Genomic DNA, 25,716 nt, shown 5'->3' with positions numbered 1-25,716 from the left:
TACACCTAGGAGATTATCATTCTCTTCTAGTTTTTCTTACAGTGGAGGAAAGAAACTGGAAAAAATACTCACTGATAAGTGAGCTCAGCAATTGAGCAGCGGGGAGGAAAACGCCTGTTTTAAAGCAAAGTGGAAAGAAAAAGTCGCTAGAGATGAGAAGTTTCTCGCCACAGGTTGCCCTTCTCGCTCTGTGGTGTAACAGACGACGGAGAGGAGGGAAGCGTGCTGGCGCTCGAGGGGATAAGGTCTGAGGAGGGAGAAGTTCTAGGGAGGTGAGTACCCTCACCTGTGTTGGGACCTCCTGGGGAAGGTGTCGGGAAGCCAAGGGGAGCGGGAGGCAAGTTTATCCCAGGAGTTACGAGTTAAGTGAAGTAGGTGGGACAGCACCAGGACCGCGAAACGGGCCGGGGAGGTCTCTGAAATCCACGTTAGCCCCAGAGGGGCAAGCGGCCAGTGAGGCGAAGCTCCGGCTCCCGGGGGCCTGGCAGGGTGCGAGCAGCTTCTGGCTTGGGCAGGGAGCTCCGACCCGGAGCTGCGGACCTTCTGCCGGGTTAAAAGCCCGGTTCTTCCCGGGGCCCTGTGCTCTGGGAGCTGAGGAGGGAAGGAAAGAGAGGGAGAGAGAGAGGGAGGGAGGGACGGACGGCGGACAGAGGGAGTGAGAAAGAGAAGGGGAGGGAGAGGGGGAGGGAAGGAAGGAGGAGGGAAGGAAAGAAAGGGATACCTTTAAAAGTTGAGCAAGGAACAAAGTGGGGGAAGTTGCCAAAAATAGGGCACTGCATTCAGGCTCGCTGGTAACTTCCCGGTCCATCCCCTCCCTCCCGTGCACACCACACACACTTGTATTTTGCGCTGTCGTAAAACCCACGTGTCTCTCCTGGAGTCTGCCAGAGCCGAGGCAGGAGCCCGGCGCGACTGCGATGCGCAGCCACGACAGAGGGAGGCCGGCGGCGCTTAGCTAGCCGGTCCCGGCACCCGGGGGAGAGTCACCCCGCTTCCCCGCGGACAAAGACCAGGAGAGTCTCTCCTTTCAGCCCTCCTCCCACTGGAAGGCTCCTGCTACTGCCTGCAGCGACGCACGCCTGCCGCCCAGCACCGCTCCTCCGTACACTCTCAGGTAAGGCAGCTTCGGGCCGGGGCAACCAGGCAGGGCCTCTGCCCCGCTCGGCACAGCTCGGTACAGCCGGGCCACGGCTGGTGTATCCCGGCAGCGGCAGGGCGCTGCCGGGCCGCGCCCTCCTCCTGCAAGCGCTGCTGTGGAACGCAGAGGGAAAAGGCTCGCTTGTGTGCGTGGGGATGAAGTTTCCTCCTCCCTGTTGTCAACTTTCAGAGTCGTTTGATTCCGCGGGCGGAGAGAAGGGAGTGAAAGGGAAAGGCTGACTGCAGCCGTCCTGCCATGCCCCGGGCGGCGGCGGGGGAAAGCCCTGCCGCGTCTTCCGCCTCTCCGCCCCGGGGGCTTTTCAGGCCAAGGCTTTCGCCTACCGAGCCCTGCACGGGCCGGGAAGCGGGGACGGTCCCGCCGCCGATCCCGTGCTGCCGGCGTGCCCTAGCACGGAGATCGGCGCGGGCTCGGCCCGGCCGAGGCGGGGCGGGGACCTCACGTCCGCTGTCCCCTTCCTCTCTGCTCCGCAGAAAGCGCGATGCTGAAGCCCGGGGACCCCGGCGGCTCTGCGTTCCTGAAGGTGGATCCCGCCTACCTGCAGCACTGGCAGCAGCTTTTCCCGCAGAGCAGCCAGCTCAAAAGCAGTGGGACCCTCGTTCAGCTCCAGCCGCCCGAGAGAACCGAGCCCTCGGCTGACAGCCTCCGCCAGCGCCCGGCCTCCCTCTCCTCCGCCTCCTCCTCTTCTTCCTCGTCCACTCTGTCTTCCTCCTCCATCTCCTCCTGCGTCGCCGCGGAGGCCGCTTCCCTGGCCGGCCTGACCTCGCTGCCTGTTACCCAGCTCCCAGTCTTCGGGCCCCTGCAGAGCTCCGAGCCCCCGGCCGGGGGAGCGCCCGCTCCCCTACAGGGCAAGGATGTGTGCGGGGCCGGCAGCGCCGGCAGCAAATGCGGCGAGCGCGCTGCGGTCCGGTTCCGGTGCACGGCCGAGGAGCTGGACTACTACCTGTACGGGCAGCAGCGCATGGAGATCATCCCCTTGAATCAGCACACCAGTGACCCCAACAATCGTACGTATCATGCCCTTTCCCGCAGTCCCCGACCGCCGCCCTCCGCCTCTCCCTGAGCCGGGGCAGCCCAGGAGCGCTCCAGGCTGGAGGTCCGCAGTCGGTACCGCAACCGCTCTTAGCGTGAGAAGTGTCTTCCGCCGGGCCCTCCCCTCCCCTGAGCTGCTTTTGCGTGGTTCCCAGCGGTTTCGGGAGGCGGGCGGTAGCCCCTCGGTAATAGCTGTTACTGCCTGAGACCGAGGTCTTTCCCTGGAAAGGTACACTTCCCGGGGAAGGTGGCTCTGGGGTGGGTTTCTCTCGGAGGACTGCTTAGGAAAGTGAATTCATAAATGGTTCAGAGCGACTTGTGAAAACGCTTGTCCTTTTTTGCCTTGCTTGTTGCACTCTGCTGCTGCCTGGAAAGCCTGGCCTTCGCTGAACACCCAGAAATCAATTACTGCTCCGAGCTGGGCAGGGGAAAAGTTGCAGCTTTCATCAGATAGACTAGGGCAAAGTTTTCCTCCCTCTAATCGGGGACTTTGCCTTTCAGACCTTGTTAACACCTCTCCAGTTTTAGTTTTCACCCTACGGAAAAGCAAGACATGGTCATTTAATAAGAAAAGCTGGTTTTCGGGGGGGGGGGGCAAAAAAAAAAAAAGAAAAGAAAAAAAGTCGTCTGCCTGAGTGCAAGAACTCATTTAGGACTTGGCGGTTAGAAAACGTTTAATACTGCTGTTGCGAATTATAGCGTTATGGGGAGGGTGTGTTTCTTTTTTTTTTTGGGGGGAGACACCCCTATTATTAAACATCTATATCGACTAGAGGTTAGCAGTTTTAGAAGTTGGTTCTGACTTTTTGTTCCTGTATCTGTTGATACTACGCAACCGACGAACTTCACGGGGTGAAAATAACTAGATACATATATTAATTCTTCAGATTTATTGCTAACGTTCAGAGCACACCGATCTGTCCCCGTTAAAACACTGAAGCATGGCTTCAGCTTATGCACTTTTAACCACTGCTTCAAACACCCCCTTTTATCCCAAGGTTTCTTAAAACTCTGTTTTTTTGTTGTCCTCCTCTCTTCACCTCCCTGAAATGTCTGTTTGAGGACGGCTGTTGAGCAGACAAACGGTACCTCAAACCAGAGACCCTTGAGCACATGCCCGAGAAAAACGCTGATTCGTTTAATTTTATTTTAGATGCAGAGTTTGTTTTGAAAGTTTCCATGAAACTCTACTGCGTACTAATCAAACTGCGTGGATGCTATCATAGTCTTAATCACTTTGCGTATGTCTTAAGAGAGTGAAAAGAAAGTTGACTCTGAGTTATGGTGGCGATTTTTCTGCCTTCTTAACGTTATAAATCTTTCTATATTGGAGACGGGCTTTGTTTTTAGCTACTTCCTCGTACCTAGTTGCACCGTTTAGTGAAGCGTGTTAGTGTATTTTCTACTCTCGGGTGCAGAAAACTTGATCTCATAAATTACATGCACTTAATGGAATCTGAAATTAATCGCCAACAGAACCGTTCAGACATGCATGTTTTACTTTTCGGAGAAGCGCTGTAAACCTGCAAGATAAAGGTTTTTAAAAGAGAAAGAAAGATACAAAAGTGACGTGGGCGTTGTGTTTTCAAGAAGTGAGGGGAATGATAGCAAGCCGCAGAGTCGCAGGAGACCCTGGCGTAGTTTCTTGCCCAGTGCGGTATTAAAAGTTTGGTTGCGAGAAAGCAGAAGGGACCTTTGTGAACGGCGTCAGAGAGGACCGGGACAGCGTTCGCCGTCTGAAGGACAGGCACGCTGCTGGCAGTACGGGCCCCCTTGTTTCTTCTGCAGCGAGATCTAAACAGTCTTACCATTGAACTCGTTTACAGGCGGCTTTTGCTCCAGCGGTTATTAGCTGTTTCTGAGCAAAACTTCTAATGCAAGTGTCTCAAGCTTCTGGGACCGGGTGCGTTTACTTTGGGCAGCTAGTCTGAAAGAGAAAAAGCCGGCTGTACGTGAAAAAGAAGCGTGGGAATAGCGGTCCGTGCCGTGCCCCCATACCCCCCTCACTCCTTTGCTCAAAGGCTGCAGAGCACCGGCATGGCCACCCCTTCGCGGCTCCGCGATTACCCGGGAGTCACGCAGGGGGTCCGGGCCAGGTGCGATTTTCAGCCATCTCGACTCGGAGGTGCCCATTTGAGGGCCAGGTAGTCGGGGTTGCGGGTGAGGTGAGAAGCGATCGCTTTCGAGTTACACTCGCCAGCTGCACTTCCAGCCCCGAGCCGTCCCACCGACACTGCGGAGCGGACGGGCCGGGTGCGGGCGCATGGGCACTCTCCCCAGTCTGGCCCATGACCGCCAAGGAGACCGATCTGGCGCAGTCCCTGCCCCACTGCCGGTTTGGGGTTGGCGGCGGGCCCCTGGCTGCTGCCTACTCCTCGGGTAATTGCAAATGTACCACCTTCGCAAGCCAAGAGAATGCCCCGTTCTCTCTTCTTTCCCACATGACCCCCAGCGCCGAGCTTCCATCTTCTTCTCCGGGGCAAACCGTATTCCCTGAGGCGGGACCCACCCGCCGGGCTCACTCGGCGCGTCCAGGGGCAGCGGGAGCCGGGCGGGCGGCAGCGGTGGTACCTCCTCGCCGGGAGAGCCCGTGGGGCGGTGTTGTTCCGGGCTGCCCCCCCGCCGTAGGCCCCGCTCCCCGCGCCCGGCCCGGCCCGGCGCCGTGCGGCCGCCGTGGGAAGATGGATGGGCGGCGGTTTCCCCATAGACGCACGCCTCGATCGTCAAATATCAATGAGTACGGCACAGTCTTGGGCGAGGGAGGGGGCCAAGGAGCTGCGGGTTAAGTGTCTGTATGTAATTGTTTTAAATTGAAAGTGATTTAGTTAGGGGAAAAATAAAAACAAGCAGCAAGAAACAAACCCCTAATTAGGGCCCTGTAGTACTTCCAGGGAAGTAAAGAGGATTATGTTAAAGCCCTGATAATGTGGCAGGCGGCTGGGGACCGTTCTCTTCCTGGCTGCTGAATCTGGAAGGATGAGGGTATTCCTGGGCGCTGGGGGAGGGGCGCTGGGGCGCTGGTGCGGCGAGGGGATATCTCCTTGGGTGAGTTTGAGGGGTGCGGCTCTGGCTTGATCCAGTGGGGGGTTTTGGGTTTGCCCCTCCCTGCTGGGGAGACGCTTTCACGATGAGGAGCCCGCGACTCCTCTACCTTCATCGGGAAGCGCCAACCTGCCGCTGTAATAAATATGCTGTGTAAAACTGAAGTATCACGCAAGGAAGCAGTTTGCACGCCTCTTCCCATTCAATTTACAGGGAGACACTGTATGTATAACACGCTGTGAAGTGGATCGGTGTGGGGAATATTCGGATTTTTTTTTTTTTTTCTCTCTAGACTGCTGGTAACCTGTATGATTTAGGTATTTTACGTCATTAGTTACCCAGCACCCTTAAACATAGCAGATAACCATACATTAGATTGAGGTTAGAGAAGGTGGTGACTGTTTATTTAGGGTGATAAAATGGTCCATCAGCAGTAATCTCCATCGATATGTGCCACCAGGAGATGAAGGATGAGGGGACAAGCCGCAATTAATTGCCCTATAGTTCTGTAGGATAGAGTGGAGCCGGTGCAGACTGAACTTCGATCTCCTCTCCCAGAGCCTATTCATCATCTCTACATTGTATATGGGGGTCTCTCAGGGGTAGGGGGTGGCAAGGTTTATCTACACACAATATTCTCCTACCCTTCTCATACCTGACAGGGAAATTTAATTCATCCATACCTTCAGTCGAAGGCAGGGAAAATCAAACCCGCCTCCTCCAAACAGCCCCCAGCCCGCCGCGCAAAATTAACCCGAAACCCGCTCCACAGGCGAGACGGTCCCCTCAAGCCCTCATGCCCCGTCCCGGCCCGGGGCGCCGAGGCCGCCCCTCGCACACCGGTGATCGATGCAGCTGTCGCAGCGTGTTCCTGACCCCGGCCGGGGGGACCGAACTGGACCCCGTCGCGGCTCTTGCGCCTAGGCGGGATCACGGCTCGGGCTGGCAGCGGGGAGCTGCAGTCTGATGGACGGGCAAAAAACCGAGGAAGGGGGGATCGGGCAGGGCCGGGCCGTGGTGCTCCCTGCCGCCACCGAGGCCCGGCCCCTCGGACCCACCATCCGCAGCGAGTCCCGCGGATCAATTAAAAAAAAAATAAGTAAAAGGGACCCGAGGGAAAAAACGCATCTGTGTATCGTCTTCCTCCCTCGAAAGCCAGCCTCTATGCAGGCAGTCTGTGAGAAGCTGCTGTTAATTCTGCAGAAAGTGTCTGGTAATATCTCGCCAATGAGGAAACTGAGGCACGAGGGACCCGTGGTCCTTATGAAAGCTCCAGCCCTCGATAAATGAAAGGGAACTTTCTCACCCAGCCCACCCTCTCTCTTAGCTGCGTCCCGGGAGCCAGCCAGGGATGGCGGGCCAGCCGCAGTGATTTATACTTGCAAGTGAGTAATACTGTGTGAAATGATGGGCACTTACACCGAATACCTGTATGCTTGCAGTGAGTTATGAAGCAAAAGGTCAGAGGCCACCCTTCTTTAATACCAGCAAGCTGCAGGTAACCAGTATAACTGCACCTCTGAAGCATATTATTGCTGAGACAAAAATGCATTTCTTCCGTTTATTGTTACAGCTGGTTTGCTGGTTAAAACAATACGTTGGGCCCTGCCTTTCACGGAAAAACCTTTCTCCTTTCAGATTCCTTTAAATATGCAGTAGTAGCATTATTTAGGTTGGAGAGTGTTTACAATTATATTTTGGGGGCAATGATGTGTGCTTTCCCTTTTGCTTTGGTTTAGTACTTTTGAGTGTATTCACATGGAGTTATAGTGCTGGTGTTGCACTGTGTTCATTTTTATGGAGGCAAATAAACGATAACATATTGTATTCCTCCCCAAAGAGCTATACCAAACAGCTCCACTAGGAAAATTTTATGTTTTTTTCCTTGCTTCTTTCTCCCATATATAGAGAGTGAAGGTACAAAGCGAGAAACCGATCCATTTCCAAAGAGTCTGGCTGCATCTGGGCCTGCAGTGGAGCATTCCTACTGACCTTACCTTCTATGTCTCCTAACTTTATCAGGAGACACTCTATTCTGGTGACAGTCCCCCTTATTTTTTCCATTTTCAGTAAATCCCTCAATTTTCTCACATTTCTTGCTTTTTCTTGTCTTGATTTGTGGCTTGGCTGGTGCTGTATTACCGCCAGTGGAAGTACTAATTTCAGAAGTCCTTGGAGGAGGCCTGTACTCACACAGCTGCTCTCTGAGATCAAAAGAGGAGGAAGGGCACAGTACACCTCATTGACCTCTGTGGCAGTTCTCTGGAAAGCCCACACTTGTCCTACCTTGTCCTTTCCAGCACCTATGTAGGTCTTAAAGGTTGCCATACAGTTAGAGACTTTAGTGATGCCACTGGAATACAGCAAAACCCTCTTCTTTTCCACATATTGTTAGCAAGTTGATGCACTGAACCACATCCTGCATTGCAGTACCCATAAAGATGATGTTGTTGACCCTTTCTGTGAGGCAGGGTAGTGTGCAGGTCTTGAAGTTCTCCCTTTTTTCCCTTACCTGATTAAGGACTTCCTTCCCTAGTCCTCTCTGAGGCAGAGGAATCCACTACTTACAGCGATAGTCTTTAGATGGGTAACTTAACATTACTGAAAGTGTGCTTTGGGTCAAAGCCTTCCACGTATCATTACACAGAAGTTAGTCACTGGAGAGGAAAAGACTCATAGTAACTTTTTACTCAAGGCATGGTAAAATACATCAGTAGGTCTTCCACCTCTTATAATATTTATGAGAATTAAAAAAAAATATTTGTACAATTACATAAAATCTAAAAATAGATATATGAAGCATGCAACTAAGAAGAATTTCAGTACTGCTTAGTATTAAAGACAGAGTCCTTCCCTCTTCAACAAGCTGTAAGCCAAAACAGTTTCAGAAGATGTCCTATTTTCCAAATTTTCAGCTTTGGCAGGACAAAGGGAAAGGAACACAGCAGGAGATCAGATACTGTGACTGCCAAGCATTAGGACATTACCAGTGGTTTTGGATAGTGGAAAATAAATATCACATGTGTGACTTTCTGTAGGGATAAATGACAATGACACAGTATTTGTTTACACTCCTCAGCAATTTCTTAATTTCTTTTCCTTGAAAAGGTTAAAATAAAACGTTTTATTTCTATAAAATAAAAAAGAAAAATTTATTTCTATAAAATTTGTATATTAATATATTTCTACTCATCACACATATTGTCAGGACAAAGTGAAGAAATCCTTGTTCTAAGCAGGTACTAAAAGTTGTGTGCATGAAAAGTTATGTGTGTTCTGGTAGCACGATGCAGGAAATTGACACTGAAATTGCCTGATTGGAGTTGTGAAGAAGCCTTAGCATGTGTAATGGAAGCTACTAGAGAGACACAGTGTCTCCAAGAAAACCATAAGATAATCAGATAGTTCTGATGAGAATTATGCATCCAGAAGATGGTCAAAGAGTACAAAGAGGTCAGGTTCAATGGCCTGCACTGTGTGCTAGTTGATATCATGGTTAGATGTGCTTTCTTTAAGCCCTCAGTTTTCCTGTCAGATGATACATGGTAAGATGCCAGATTTGTTTAAAATGTACTCACATGCCAACCTGTTTGTGCTTGGGTTTTTTTTTAATCTTTTTTCCTATTTGAGTACCTTTCTGTAGGATCTCCAGTGCCAAAATCCAGTGAAGCCCCTGAGATCTTTGGATAAGCCAAAACCACAGCATTTCTTGATGACAGGTTTCAAAGAGGAAAGATGTGGTGATACCTCACTTTCCAAATTAGCTGTGGAAATAACAACAACAACAAAACCCTGGCACGTACTTGCTGCCCGGGAATGGCTGTAGGAATATCTGCTGTATATTTTTTCTCAGGACTAGCCAGAAACCTCTTCCCTGGTATACTGCAAATCTCACCCTTGGCCACCTCTAGTTGACATGGCTGAGAGAGCAGAACACCTCATTTTGTTAGAGAGATTATATTGTTAAGACCTTAAACTCCCCATCTAAAAGGCATTTTTTGGCCACTATGAGGGTCCCCACTAGGAAACTTTGCCCTGCCACAAGAATCAGACTCACCACTACTTTCCTGCCCTTGCAAGTACCATAGTCAGGCCTTCTTCTGCAGGGTCACCCAGCAGAATGAAGCCCAACTTGGGCCTTACTTGCTTTCTGCTAAGATCTGTAATTGATGTTAGACGTAGAAAACTTGAACAGATGATCTCCAAGCAAGAACACATGCAAGACTCGAAGGTATAATGATTTTAAGGGAAATTAGCTTCCACGTGTAACTTTTGAGTATTTCCATATTGCTGAATGCCTAATTTTTTTAAAGTACAATTTAGAACAGGATGATAAGAAACGCTGCTTTTAAAGTGTTTCTAAAATTGGAAAATGCAAACAGAGGCCATATTTTGAAGACACAGCTTTAGTTATCCTTTAGCAGCTTTTACTGAATGGAGAGGAAGGTTTTCCTCTGAAGGCTCTCTAGGAAACGGGTCTACATAATACAGAGTATATCCATCTTGGAAGGAAGAACAGCTGAGTCAGTACTCCTGAGAATTGAAATTGTGGTTGCAGGCAGTCTAGCAAGTCTGAATCTGTGGCTTAGAACAAGAAGCTTCAGCTTCTATACTGAATACTGTGCTTTAGTTTTGCAAGAATCACTGTAGATGGCATGAAATTATTAGTGGAAAGATCTAGGACTTTCTACATGAGTACTATGGCATAGTTATTGGTTTTCCTTCATATTTCTGGAATAAATTTGTATGAAAACAAACCTTAACTGTGCTACAGAAGTGAAATGCGCTGAAGATGGTAACTTATATCAATATATTTATTGCTGTGTTAACATACCTCCAGAGAAATGGATCTCTTGAGTGTGAAACATTTTCCTGGAACTTGTACATTCATGGCACGTGCAGTAAAGTGCAGTGGAAACTTTTAACCAACCTTTCTTTTGCTCAGAAAAAAAAAAAAAAAAACAAACCACAGTAGGATCTTCCCAAAATAGAGAAACATAATCCATTATTAAGAGCAGATAGGGAAATTAACATCTTTACAGACGTGTCTTTTTTTGTGGGAGCTGCTCACAAAATCAGACATGCTGTTTTTGTTCCTAGAGTCAGCTACATGTAACAGGCAAAAAAACATGCATTCCCAAGCAATACAAAATTTTCAAAAGTATGCTAGGAACCAGTAATGATTTAATTTAAAGATTAGATATGGGTATAGGAAAGCAAATGTCTGCCCACTCTCCGATTTGTCATTCATGAGGCTCTGTTTTATTTATTTTATTTTATTTTATTTTCTGAACAGACAAGCACACACATGTTAATGCAAAAGTAGAGTGAACATTCATTTAAAATAAGGATGAAATTAAATCTTGTTTCAATGAAACCACTGGGCTGAGCTGTGGTAAGGCAAATGAAGGGGGCTTGTAAGGCATTATGACTGTGTTTTAAAATGGCTCACGAAAACACACTGGGATGGTTTAAATAGTCTATTTATGTTAGTCAGAAGATTAATCGTAAAAAAATGTGTTAAATTAATATTGTAAGGTCTGTGAATGCACCAGGCTTGCAAAATGTCTTCAGGCTTACTGCTCAGCCCTTGGGATCTCTTATTCAGGGCTTTGATGAGGTTAGGAAAACTGTCGTAAGCAACATCAGAGGGGCACAGTGTGTCTGAGCACTGAGCTGTCATGAAGTGATAGGAAAAGTAGAGGGATCTGCATGATCTTGCACATGGTAGTGATGGAGGTGGTGGCCAGCAGCACCATACTGATGGTGTTTTCCCTTCTTTGTCTCACAGGATGTGACATGTGTGCTGATAACCGCAACGGCGAGTGCCCCATGCATGGGCCCCTCCACTCCCTGCGGCGCCTGGTGGGCACCAGCAGTGCTGCTGCAGCAGCCCCTCCACCAGAGATCCCAGAGTGGCTCCGGGACCTGCCTCGGGAGGTGTGCCTGTGCACCAGCACTGTGCCTGGCCTGGCCTACGGCATCTGTGCAGCTCAGCGGATCCAGCAAGGCACATGGATTGGGCCCTTCCAGGGAGTCCTGCTCTTGCCAGAGAAGGTTCAAGCAGGTTCCATCAGGAACACTCAGCATCTCTGGGAAGTAAGTTATCAGCTTTCTTTCCTTGTCAAATTTGATTGTTTTGAAGTAGACATTGAATGTAATTGTATGTAACAACTAGCACTGCTCACTAGACGTTAAAAAGAACAACACGATTTAAGTAACCCAACACAGCAGATTCGAAAATGCAGCCAGTACAAGCAAAAGTCTTGCTGCCCTAGAGGTGGTCATTAAAAAACAGCGGCACATAGAGCTCCATCTGAAGATGAAGCTGTAATGTTGGATTAGAGAGACATGGTCAGAGAATTCTGAAGGTTACAGCACATAGTGCTCTTTACCTTTTGACCTGTGTAACAAGAGCTGGCAGAACTCTCAGGTCGCAATACTGACTGTATCATCTTAGGTTGAGTAGTATGTGTGGGTAGAGATGACATATTGCACCATCCCTATGGCCTATGGACAGCCCACAAAAGCTGCCAAAACAAGCTCAGAAGCCTGTTCTGCACCCCTGCTGTTCACACAGTGAAGGTGTTAGTGCTTGTTCAAAATTCAGTTCAACTCCTGTCCTGCACTGACTGTGCACTTCCCTAATGATGTTTTCCGTGCTTTTATGTAAAAGCCACTTTCTGCTCTCTGAAAACATGGGTTTTTTAAATATACTTGTCACAGTGTTAGAGAGTATAACAGTGATAATTGATATGAAAACATTCTGCCGATGATACTTTTATTTTGTGATGGTGACTGTGGTTTGTCAGAACAGATCATAAACCCATTTTTTATCCCTTTGGCCGTAAAGGGATGTCCATGCCAGTTACTGCTTATGACCATTCACATTTTCTCCAGTGAAACACTGGAGCTTTTGCTTAAGTAAAGTACAGTTTGTACGCATATGCTAACAAGAGCATCTTGTGATTAGTTAATTTAGAAAGACAACGTATGCTCACTTTACACACACAGATCTAATAATAGAGAATGTATATAATCCAACTGTGTGTCAGTCCTTATTTGCAGAAACAGCCTATTGTTTACCTAGTCTTTTGACACTTACTTCTCTGCTTTGTGCAGGAAGGTGTAATTTTTTAGTTATGCTTAGTCCTCTGTAGCTGCAGCTTCTGCTCACCTCAAGACTAACTATTACAGAGAGTCAGCAAGGGAGTGCTTGTAGATCTGCAGGTGATATTTACTCATCTAGACCAAATACATATCTTCAGAATAAAAGCAGATGTTCTTGCTGGTCAGAAACCTGGCAAGGAGTCCATTAAGATTCAGAAAGTGTTTTTATTGACTTCAGTGGGTATACTGTAGAAGTGAATGGATTTTTAGCAGATATTTGGTGTTGTGGAGCCAGTATATTGTATACAGCAGTTGTTCACAGAAAACCTGTGAATATTTGTCAGCTCTTTGGGACTGATCACCTCTTTTAATAATTAAATTCTATTTTTGCATAGACTTCTCCTATGCGTTTTCTGTATGCAAGCAAACAGTATATAACCCATCAGAGTCTTTGTCTGAAACTATTTACCCAAAAAAGTCATTGTGGAAAGAAGATTTTCACATTAAGGCATAAAAGATCAGTCTCAGAACACACTTAAATGTACTCAGTAAAACTGGATGAATTGTAATCATTGGGAGCTTTGTTGCTGCCTTCACTGGAGATGGAATTTCTCTTGTATAGAAGACATAAATAAATCAGACTTAAATTTGTTCCTACCAAAGCCCCTTGATTATAATGAGAACATTTGAAATGTGTTGTTAATAAAATATTTCTTCTATGGAACACTATATAATGGTGTTGGAGGATTTATTTTCGTTAGGAGGGATTCTGTGGTTCAGATTATGCTAATTAACAAAATATAAAATAATTAAATAGGCTTGCCAGATCATCAAGTTACATAAAACACTGAAATTTAGCAAGAATAATGGAGTTAGAGAATTTTACATTATCCTTAATTTTTTCTTTTTTTTTTTTCCTAAGTTATAGATCAGTTTTACACAGTTAAGTTGCAAATGTTGATATCTTTATAAAAAGGCAAGATTTTTTTAGTCTAATCTCAGATGAATTTAAAAGCTGTTTTAAGGCAGTAAAAGAAGGAAGATTGTTGGGGAGCAAGAAAAAAAAAATATGTACAAAGAAGAAATAGTACTGATGTGTGTGCCAGGTTCAGACCACTGATAGGTGTCAGCTGAGTTTCTGTGCAGATTTCCTCTTCTGTTCTTAACACACAACACAGATTGCCTGTTGACTAGAAAAACGAGTATGTGTATTTTAAGTGCATTACCTTAAAATAATTACTAAATTTGGGTTTTTTTAGAAGGTATTGTGGGCAGCTCATGGTCTAGGATTATTTATGTTAATAGCAAAAATTGTTTGCAAAGAATCACATACTGTAAGCTCTAGGTAAAAGTTTTAGCTGTTTCTCATTAGTTTTGGCTTTCAATTTGGTATGCCTTATCTATCGAACTGATGTTGAATAAAGAAAAAGTATAGGAAAAGAAAATAATCAGAAAGTGTGTGTGATTTTATAAAGCTGATCTATGAAAATAAATATAAGCAATTGAAAGTATGTGTCTGAATAGCCTGTATTCTTTTATTCTTTATGGTATAGAAGTGTCTGTTAAATCACTGTAAATGTTAAAGGAATATTTCATCATTGTCCCTTTGTAAAGTTGAGGCTTTTTTTTTTAGACAATTCTCTTCCAGTGATCTTTTCATGATAGCTGCCAGTACAAGTGTGACCGCAGATCGGTTATTCAACATTAGATCTTGACAGACCTAGAGAGAACTTCTTTTTCCTTAGGACCATAAATCGCATTCTAATATTTTTTTCTCTCAGCACTGCAAAGTTGATAGATTCTTGTTTTCATATGCGGTTCTCTGTGTACACCAGATAGAAGGGCTATTGCAAAGACTTTTAAGCATTGTTACTGATTTGGCGTCTTTTTTATTCCCTTTGTTGTGGGAAACATCAGGAGCACTGCGTTTGATGTGTAGTTCAACGCTGTGGAAATATGCTTTAGTCTGTCTGCACAAGTGTTCCCACCATGCACTCGGTGTTTGCTTTGTATGTAATCCATACAGCATAATATACAGTGATTCAGAGTAAATTACATACCATTCCATTACCTCACAACAGGCCTTGACACCTATGGGTGTTCATGGGAAATTATAGAGTTCTCTTACAATCAGCCAAGATAATTTTTTTTATAACTTACAGAAAGATCAGCCCTTCAGAAAGCCAAAAATATTTGTAATTTTTTTAGTTATGGTTCTTCTTTGCCCCTTTGGCCCACTTCTGTTCAATCCAGAGTTTGCCTGTATTTTATGAAAATGCAATAAACTCTGATTTGCTTAAAACAATAACAGGACTGGGTGTATTAAGTAAACACACTCTTTGGTACTACAGGCATTTATTCCAGCGCTGCTTGATAATATTTCTGATCTTTTTGTTTCTTTTTTTTTTTTTCATTTTGAAATAATAAGAACAATGCCTTTGTTATTGCAAAGAAAACAGAGACTTTCTCAGCAATTAGGTCTTACTGATGAGAATGAGATAATTTTCCCCTAATGTGTTTTCTAATAAAGAAGTGAAAAGACACACTTGATTCCAACATATATGAAAACATTATCTCAATTATTAATGTGTCCTTACTCCCTGGAGATAAATTAATCTAGTTGCACATGTTTTTCCCTTTCTGGTTAACATCAAAACTTAATAAGAGTAGACTTAAAGAATGTATACGATACACACTTAAATTCTATTAGAATAAAATGCAGAAGTTTAAAAGGCTTATACATTTTTACTAGTCAAAGTTTTTCAGGCTTCAAACTTTAAATTGTGAATTCTGGAAACAGCTAAGTCATAAACGGGATTTTCCCCTGCAAATGCAATTTAGATGAAAAAGCTTTTGCTGACAGATGTATCAAAGGACAAATTCTGTTTCCTTTTCATCATTCACCTAAAAAAAGAGTTTGGTATCTTTTTTTTTTTTTCTTTCTGTCAGAAAAAAATAGGTCGGTATTTTTGGTTTGGATTTTTTGGTTTGGTTTTTTGGTTTGTTTTTTTTTTTTTTTTTTCCTTTGGAAAAGCCAGAGAATGTCGAATATATTAATTTATGGTTGTCTTTTCTGGAAGAAATGCTATTCCACTTTTCACATGTTAGGGTTTTTTATAGGGATAAGCAAAATGTGTGTATAGGAGGACATTCATTAGTAAATGCAGAATGCTAAACTTGTGTTACTTATTTTCATCTGAAATGGATGGGATTAACTGGCACTACCAGAAAGTGTGCACGCCATTTTAATAAAGTACCATTTTGATACTTACTGGCCTTTTTGTGCCCTAACTGAATTCAAAGAAAACCTTGCCTTTGACTTCATCTGGACCAAGAGCAGGCATTTTGCTGGGCCGCATGCTGGCCAGAGTACATGCGGAGTCCTGTATATTTCTGTACAAATTAATATGCAGAGAGAATCCTTACCTTTCAAAAGTACTCGTTCCAGTTATGGTGATGGATTTGTATTTGGATTCTCAAGGCTGTAGTTTTGGACTAAATTCGCTGTTACAGCAAAGCATTGGGGGATAGAATTATGTGCACGCCATCTTTCTATTAAAGTGAAAATTACGTTTCTCAGCAATCCATCATCTAGTATTCTAGACTGCTTGTCAGCCCTGTTTCAAATATGTCATGTTCATGAAATTCAAATAATTTTGTCTTGAAAAAACCCTTTGGTTATGCTACAATTATATCTTAAATTATTCAGAGTAACAGCTGGTGCCATTCTGTTGTTGTTTGGTTTGCTTTTTCTGAGAATTTTGTGCAGTGTATCACGTATTGCATTTATTTTCTGTTAAAACAGCACAATAATTTTTACTTTTGCATGGAGTTTAAGTTCATATGCTGCATCCTGGAAGTATCCCTTATTTATGTTCAGCAGCGTACTAAGCTGAAAATTCAGCAAGAGCACATTCAGTGCTACTGATTCTTTAATTTATGTACCTTAGAAGAAAATTGTGCTAAGCTGCTATAAAGAAGCTTCCTAATATTAGTGTTTCTGGATCTCTTAACATCACTTTTTTCCAGACTCGTTATGTAAGGTCAATATAAAGTTAGTTTGATCCCAAATATAAAGGCTACTTTGTATTTGATAATTCTTATTTTTAGAAAAGCTGGACTAAGCCTTGATGTTTCTTTTAGAAACCCTGTTATTTTTGCAAGACTTTTTCATGCCTTATCTTTATGTTTCTTCATGTCTTTGGTATGTTTATAGGTACAGAAGGTATCATATGCCTGAGCAGATAAATAGGCCTAAGCACATGTGCAACAAAACAAACCTAATTTGAACAGGGTTTGATTCTCTTCTTAGTGAAGTTTGGAATAAACTTTGGTGGGGAGTTGGGATACTGCTGCAGAAACTCAACCGTATTACTAAAAACAATCATTCCATGGACTGCACGGAACATGCAAGCAACCAAGCATACACTATTCCGAGAGGAAAAAAAAATTTCTAAATTGTCAGATCATGCAGTCTGTTTTCCCATAGCGCATAATCTCACCTTGAAGATTTTATTATGTAATGCACAAAAATACCGAAATAAAACCCAAATAAATATAGAAGCTCATTTCTGTCCTTAATTTGATCACTGCCTTTCCGTATTGCTCAAAAGTGATCCAATCACCAACATTACAGAAACATTTGGCTATTTTTTTTTTTAGTGAGTTAATAAACAGCAATTTTGCCTGTTGATGAAAGCTAGCTCGTAAAGCCTGAAATTACTCTTAACTTTTGATTCAAAGTGAGTGAATAATGGCAGTATTTTAATGAGATGTATGGTTGTCCAAAATGTGTTGCGTACCTGATGCCAATAATATATTGGTTATAGATTACCTAAGCCGCAACTGCAGCATACGCCTTTCAGGGTAGTGATGATGTTCAGTATTTTGCCTGTCTCAATCACTGATACATTCATTATGGTCCCCCAGGTTTCATGGCATCAAACAGGTGTGGACTTTAAAATGCAGACAGTTAAGTAACAGCCTAACATGAAAGCTGGAAAATTCAGCCCAGAGTATACTTCCCTTCCATGCATTTGGCACCTTTTTTCAGATAAGTTACAGAATTCCATTATCCAAATTGTTACATATGTGTGACAAAGGTTGACCTTTAGTCATGTCAATCCTTTTTGTGTAGGCCTCAGGCTCCAGCCTAATGGCTCAAAGCCTGATTTACTCACTGTAATAAGGGCAGGAGGTCGAGCAATTGTCAGCTCGCCTGCTCATACTCCTCTAGGAGCCTGGTTGAAGGCTGTTAACACAAAGCTTTTCAAAGTGAATTTACAACCACCAGCACTGACAGAGGCCAATCAGTACACCATAAATGTCAGGTTAGTGAGATTGAGCAGTAAGTAAAGTACTGTCAGCCCACTATTGGCTGAAATCAATTGCTTAAGGTTTCACTGAGAATAGCAATCCGACTGTAACTATGTCTGCAGAGCCAGTTTAAGTGTGGAGAGCAAGCTGAAGGGCAGATTAGGTAGAATTACCCACCAGCAACAGCCATGGCACCAAGCCCTGCATTTGTTCCCCTTCTATACAAATGGTACCTGCACTGTTGTAATTCATGGTCAGAAAGTGTCGAACCTGCCTCTTAGTTACAGAGATGCGATTATTCTTTTTACGTATGAAAAAAAAAAAAAAAAGGTTGAACAGTGTTGTATCTTACCTGAACAAAGAAGTCTAGGAAAAATTTTAACGTATTATTTCAGTAATGCTCAGTGATTTTTAGCCCTTGCTTCCAGAGAAGGCTTTTTCATAAGGAAACTGTGGCTTTTTGCTGTTGGCTTGCAAATTGAAGCTATCACAGAGTTCACTAATGAGTGATTATGTACCTGATGGCCTGAATATCCATGAGATGTAGTTACCCACAAGACTGACTGTTTTTATCATTTTGTGTAGTGACAGCTTGGACAACAATTCATTTGGCTTTGAAAGCATCAGCATTAAAATGTAGGAATCCATTAAAATGCTGTATGCCAGGATTTATAAATTAGGCAATTTCCTTGATTATTGCAATAATTTACAAAATTGATTGTCCTAGTGTGGTATAGGCAGATTTCAGCAATGATCATTGACAACAGGCACATCCTCTAGTATCTATACTCATTGTTCCCTAAAAGAAAGGCCACTCTACTATGAGGTTATTCTCTGTCTCAAGGTCAATTATGCATTGAAAAAGACTACTAATGTAGGAGATCACATATCTTTAAAGGAGAACCACATCAGCTATTTATGGACTCTGACGGTAGCCAGAACACTTATTTTTTCTTCAGTTTGTAATTTGTTTGCTGATGGCCAAGGCATTTGAGTCTATAGTGCGTATTCTGTTTGTGATCCACTATTGAAAGGTAAATAATTTTGGCAAATTGCAGCTGTGAATATTTGATTGAAGATTTAAAAGTCAATAACGTATTCTATTTGTTGCATCTTAAAGTTCTAACTAACCAATAAATATAGTGTATAGGAACTTCATTTGGGTCAATTGTTTCTGCAAGACACAGTAAAGATATTTTCTCACAAAGCAAATATGCTCTAGAAATTTTCCTATATTAAAACAAATACAATAAAGCTGCAAAATGTTAGCCATCAACCACAGTGCTTTTTACTTGTGTGAAAATAAGCAATACGCACTGTAAAAACCTGTGAATGCTAAACCTTAAAATGCAGGTGATTGCAGGTGATTACAGCAGGTTCTTTTTGCAAACTTTTGATGATTTTCAGTCATAGCTGGCAACAAGCTAATTTGTATCAGGCCTCATGCAGATCAGGAAATTCCAGGACTAATGTCCTGCAGCGGTTAGACAGTCCTTGATCAGAAGAGGTAACCATTGATGTCACTAGGAACTTTGATTTAATCAGGTCTTCAGGCATGACTGAAAAATGAAGTATCACTTTAATTGCAATTCTTGAATCAGTTTTTTCCAAGTTAGGACAGAGCCAGTTCTTCAGAACTGCAGAGCCACCTGCATATTGTCTGCTATTGTCCATACAACAACAGCAACACTCAGTCAACAAGAAGACACCCTTGTACAAATTCATTCATTTGACCTAAAGATAATATTTCACTGTGAAGAAAGGCAGGATCGCATTGCCAGTGACTGTGTAGCAGCACATTGTATTTAATTAGATGAATATTAGCATCAAAGAAAAACAATTTTTTTGGTATCTTGTAAAAAATCTGTAACTCATAAATTTATTGTGTATACTACATTGCATATTTGTTGCATGGGTTTAGCAAGATGTATGTAAACAATTCCCTATTTTAACAGTAATTCAACCTGGTATTTTCTGTGTAGAGACCTAGTGATGTATAAGCAAACGAATTTAGTGACCCCAGGGCATTGCTAAAGGCGTTTTGATTTCATCTGTGGAGCTGCAAAGTAAGGAAATGTGGCTTAATGATGAGTGCAAGAAACTCCTACTGAAATAGAGGCCACATGAAGGTTCCGTTCTTCATGTTGTTCACCTGTAAGAGTCCTGAATTTGGAAATAGGGCAATGCTCAGTATTTGTTACAATCTTAAACTGGAAAAAAAAAATAAGTTCCTGCATTAACTGAAGTGTTATATATAAGACTAATGAAGTAAGCAAATCTGTGGTTGCAGTTTTTACTTAGGTTAAGCTTCCAGTTGTGTGAAACTCAGATTTAAAAAAAACGACTTATATGTACTTTTTGCTCCATGCTGTATCAGTATTCACTGCGGAAAGCAGATATTAGTTTTTAGCAATCTGTCAAAAGAATTCTCATGACAGTACTGCTGCTATTTTCAGACCACCATTTCACAAAAAAAAAGTCTTAGCATTGAAATAAAAATAATTTTAAAAAGTTTTCTATTGCTGTTCCTATTTCTATTTCAAGATGGCTTGAATTTTGTCCCCTTTTCCATTGCTTCAGTAAAATTAGATGAAAGAGATGCACAGTTGCTTAGAGAAAAATAAGGACTCAGGTGTATATTCTTATTTGTAAGATTAGTTGTTAATAAAGCACATCTTCATGGAGATGTGAAGTTTTGCTGAGCTGTAGATATTTTCTTGGGTTTAAGTTTATTTATTTTATTGTGACCAGCAAGATTTTAGTGACAGCTATGGTAGGGAAGTGGAGTTTTTCCACCTCTAAAAAAATTTCAGTATTTCAGAGCAAACATTCTGAGAAATATTTGACATATAAGGGAAAAAAAATTGAATTTAAGAGAATTTGATTCTCATCCATGACATTTCAGAAGAGGAAAATTGGTGTACAGGTTGGTTAGGTGCCTTTAGATGGCATACATTTAGAAAGTTCAGTAAGAAATACTAACATTTCATCAAAATGGTTCTTAACTAGTGCAAAAACATAACGAGAATACTTAAGCAAAACTAATAGGTTCCTGCAAAAAAAATTGATTTTTAACAAGATGGTGGCTTTTTAATGCAGAAAAATGGAGGCTGCAGGTTAGTTTTGACCAGCTATAATAGAAATGCACAAAAAAGTTACACAGACTTATAAATTTCACTTATAACAGAAATGCGCAAAAAGGTTACACAGACTTATAAATTTCACTTAAAACCGCTGTAACCTTCTGGGTCAGCTGGCAAAGTGTACCAAGCTAAGATCGCAGTTGCGCTTCCGGCAGTGCTCTCTTTTCCATGATCGCAAACCTGAAAATTGCTGAGTACTGTATTCTGGCTCCAGCATTTTTCTAGTGAGAGGGGTTTCCTGAGAAATTTGAGGCCTTGTTTTCTTGCTGGGGCCAAAACTTTTCTCCCAGCTGAACCTGTTGTGTTTGAAGACCAACACAATAGAGTTTAATTTGCTGTAAATCTTTCAGCATGATTATGAGTCACAAGTTTAGGAAGCTAAATTTCTTACTCAATTTCATCCAAAGATAACCATAGTGAAGATGAACATTGCATTAATTGTCAAGATGCTTAGGGAAAAATGGGTACTGTACTGATGTTCAGATTTTTACATCAGTGTTGTCTCATCAGAATTTCGTTCTCTTTTGTCATCAAACCAGGACCACATTCAAGCTACTGGGAATAAGAGGCATTTTTTCAAGGAATATTAACCGGTTTGCTTGTTTGTCTGGGGTGATATCTATTGCATCCCCAGTCTAGGGATTTAATGAATTTCTAGCAGTGAGAGTTCTTCAGCAGAAACCGCATAGCCTGGGCTCAGGGGTGTCTCTAGCCCACCATATGGTGGAACACACATTAAAGTAGGCTGTATGTCTGAGCCTGGGTGGGCTCAGACAGTAACTCTGGCTGAGTAGCTATTTGACCTTGTGGTCTGCCATTCTCAACAAAAGATGGCTGAAGGTCAGCCTGAGGTCTACAGCCTCCCTTTCCTCCGAAAACTACATTTGTCTGACTCTTTTCTTAACCTTTGTGGGCTTTTGTTTATTTAATAAAATGTTAATTTTTATGCCCTAATTACCCCAAAGTGCCATGTCCCAGAGGCAGTAGTGTTTCAAAAGTTTTAGTTCATTGTTTGAAATAGATTTTTCCTTTATTTTTGAAAGGCTAATTTATGCACAATTTCACTGTTTGCTGCTAAGCCAAATCAGATGTCTTCTTTTTCAAAGATATAGTAACTGTTATGTTGGATAACTTTATGGACTTTGTAGAATCTTAATCTGCTTAATCCCTCATTCTTAGCTTATTACTTCCATGTTATTACTTACGTCTTCTGAAATCTCACAGGTCCATATACTATACTTTACACCATTCATTCCCACTATGGCCTGCATGTCACAGTGGCTGTGTTTATGATCAGGAATAACTAGCAGTGCCTCTCAGGACACTATCAATCACAATCTAAAATACTAAAAATCACAATCTTCAGTGATAGCCACTGAAGAAGTTTGTACAAGGCCTTCTCCACTCTCTGAAGCTGAGCAGCACACTGCTCCTGTACCACACTCTGCTCCTGGTTGGTGGGCAGTTCAGGGAAAATACTCCTTTTTCAGTCACATTTTACTGTCACATCACCTGTTTTAAGGGATGAAAGACATCAAAAATTTATGAAATTCTTGAAATTATGAAAGCATCCACAGAGAAGACAGCTGCTAGAGTGATAGCTAAGCTGAGGCAATTCCATGTCTTTGCAATAATTTATGATTAGAGCCAACCTAGTGAAGGTATGTACCACATGATGTTTGTTTTATTATGTTTTACCTTTGTTTACTTTTGTTTTATTACGTTTTACTTTTAAAATGATTTTTATCTTATTTATTTTACTATTTATTATGATAAAAATCTTACGTTAAAAATTCTTTTTGTGATTCCTGAAAAGGTATGCATTTGTCTCAGTGTTTCCTATGAAAAGGGTAAATATTCTGGGATTTTCTGTGTGGAAGGTGGTTTAATTTTATTGGAGAATTAACAGTGTTCTTGCTGTTGAGATCAATCATTTCTAGTTCTAGCTGTCACCCTACATTAACTGGGGAAAAAAATAGTATTTCTATATCACAAGCAAAGCTGGATTGGATGTGCATTAACATTTTGATAGTTAATTCCATTGCTTTTTTCAAATAATGGAACTTGATACTAACTTACCTGGTAGGTTACCTTTAAAGGAAGTAATGTTGAGAAACTTTTATGTAAGAAAGACTTTATAGTGCAGCAGCCAAGGATTAGATTGCCGCAGACTGAAAGTCTGACTGAATTTCTCCCTCCTTCATATTCTTTGAAGATCGCATCATAAAAATCAGAGAGCTAGATATCTTACCTTCCATTTTTCCTCAACAGATTCATATATCTATAGAGGCTGAAAAAGTGGACCTTCAGATCACAGGGAAAATTGGGGCAACAGAGAGATGCAGGCAGTCAAAAAACTGTGTTTGAAGATGGAAAATAGGATAACAAGGCAATGTAGTGCCCAATGAGTTTGCAGAAAGAGCCAGGGCTCTCTCAGACTATGACTCTTGCAGATGATTGCTGCCATTCTTTCTCTTTGTCTCAGAGGTTACAGGTAATTTTATGACTCTCTCACAAACCAGGCTAGGCTTGCCTCATGAGCATTACAGTGCTGATCTATTTATTACTCAGTTTTTGAGTTGGTGCTATCTGATGATGAGTTGTAGATATCCCACAGAAAGCCAGAGAAAAAATATTAAGAAATCATAGCATTCAGAAGTAAATATTTTCTCTTTTGTGTTGTCATGGATTTCTGCTCTGGATATTTCCCACTCTTTTGTTCATTATTTTAAGTATTTTGTCTATTTTAAGGTTTCAAAAACTTGGAACTGGTACAAAACTTTTGGTGGGTAACTTTTGTAATGCTCAGTATTCTTGAGCTTGCAGAGCTTTTCTCTTGTAAAAGCCGTAAAAGTACAAAATGAGCCTTGGGTGCTGTAAGCTCATACCACTGTGTCACTGCATGATTCTAAGCTTTCATTTACTCCCTTCCGTTTTCCTGGCAACTGGTGGTGTTGGGGAGTTTAAAGAGAACATAGTGTGGCTTCCAAGATCAGGACTCCCGAGCTTTGTCCCAGTGTCAGATTGCAGGATTTTTCAGGTCTTTTCATTCTAAGTTTCATGGTGATTGTGCTTGCCAGTGGATAAAAAGATCCCATTGTTTCTTCCCATTCCAGCAAAACAAAAATGATAGCAGTTTCAAAGAGGGCAATATTTTATATACGTTTATATATCAGTCTCTTAAACTTTCTATCCTGGAGGAGACAGGCAGAAAGGCAGCAGAAGACAAGGAGAAAGATCTTGGCTTTGTGCATGCGTATTGGAATTTCTGTATTGAGTTGCACATCAGCATCATGGCATTTAACTTTCTAGCAGAAAGATTATGGTAACTATAAATTACATAGAATAATGTGACTGAAATATTTTTGAAGAGTTACCTTCTGTCTAGAGATCACAACCTCACAACTGTGGGAAAAGAGAACAGAGTACAAGGTGGATGTACAGGTGATCAGATTCTGGAGAAAAAGCCTGTGAATGGAGTTCTTAATGGAGCTTAATATATTGTCTTCATTATAGAAGAGGATAGATCTGATTTGTCTTCCTGTTACGGATGACTGCTTATGGAAAAAAAACCCCAGTAGCTGAAGTTATACAAAACACATCTCAAAACAAGCAGGTAGCTGTGTTTTTTTTGCTACTGACCTTACAAGTTTGTCATGAGCTCTGCAACTTCAGATGTGGTTGTCCTGGGTTGTTGATGCATCTGGATATTTCTTGCCTTAGCAATTCCGTGCCATCATGGAGACATCAGGTACTCTGGGCACAGTGGTCCTCTCCCTTTTTACTATGCCTTTTCCCAGATGGAATCTGATGGCTTATAAACTACAGCCTGGTGCAGATGATCAAATAGTCCCTTCTGTCTTTAAAATCCATGATGCTATGAAGCCAACCAAGAAAAGTGACCGTGTCTGTGTAAACCTTATCAAAACTGAGCTCTGCTCATTCTCCCAAGTAAGTTTCTGTGCTTATAAATTCCTCTCAGCCTCCTTTTCTGACAGAGTACAGCACATCAGAGGAATTGTCTGATAAAGATGGAGAGAGAAGAGAGAGATTATTATAAAAGCTAGCCATGTGGCTTCTGCTTGGAAGTTTGCATATCTCACCTATACATGAAGTGGCATATACACACTGCAGCTTAACCCAGATCTCCAGAAATACAATAATATGGAATAAAGAGCAACAGTAGCCCCAGATTTTCTTGCAATGATCCTATTGCAGTAACACTGAATGGACAGGCAACCATATACCACAACCCCCACAGCTGTCACTTTGGCAAACCTTTTGATGAATTGGATCTTGATATTTACAGAATCTATTAAAATACAGCCCATCATGTGTTTGTTTATATGTTGACAAGATGATGTACACCCTGTGGGTCAAGGGTGATGTGAATTGTTTTGGTGTTCTTGTCAAAGCAACTAAAAAAAGAGCATTTAAATAATTTTTGTAGAATAATTGTCTAAGAATGTAAGAGCAACATACAGAATTCAAACTTTGGAAAAAAATCTCTACTGATCTGACACAAAAATCTGAGCTTGTTATCAATCAAAAAGACTTTCCTACTTCTTCTCTAATATGTTAGAAAATTGGCAGCTCAGATAGAAAAACAAATAGCAAAATTAAACAGAAAGGAATTGATTTAACTATCTGGGTGGTTTATTCAGTCGTATATAAAATTTTTCACTTGGACTTGTCATATATTAAATGTATTTTTTTTTTAACAAATGAGGCTCTACAGCACATACAAAATCTTGAACTTTTTGCTATAAATATTCTAAGTCAGAATTAACTTTATGAGGGTATCAGATGTATTTCTTTGAACATCATTCGTATGTGTTCGATTTTTCTTTGCAGTTATGAAAAAAAATACTGTCTGAAATTAAATCCTGTAAATCTGGTTGTCCTCACATATATGCC

General features: G+C 42.2%; 1 protein-coding gene across 1 annotated transcript in view; it reads left to right on the top strand.

The window, feature by feature from the left end:
* Positions 1 to 1,585: 1,585 nt before the first annotated feature.
* Positions 1,586 to 25,716, top strand: part of PRDM6 (PR/SET domain 6) — a 73,129-nt gene continuing 48,998 nt past the window's right edge. Inside the window, exons 1-2 of the mRNA XM_061346033.1 lie at positions 1,586 to 2,163; positions 11,022 to 11,329. Of these exons, the coding sequence (XP_061202017.1) occupies positions 1,638 to 2,163; positions 11,022 to 11,329 (834 nt within the window). The 5' untranslated portion in view covers positions 1,586 to 1,637. The remainder of the gene's footprint in view (positions 2,164 to 11,021; positions 11,330 to 25,716) is intronic.

Source organism: Neopsephotus bourkii, unplaced genomic scaffold (assembly GCF_033783945.1).
Source record: "Neopsephotus bourkii isolate Nb327-2 ecotype Australia unplaced genomic scaffold, CSIRO-AGI_Nbou_v1 NB_256, whole genome shotgun sequence".
Classification (NCBI taxonomy): Eukaryota; Metazoa; Chordata; class Aves; order Psittaciformes; family Psittacidae; genus Neopsephotus; species Neopsephotus bourkii.
Note: the sequence above shows the minus strand (reverse complement) of the source record. Positions and strands in the feature narration are given on the sequence as shown.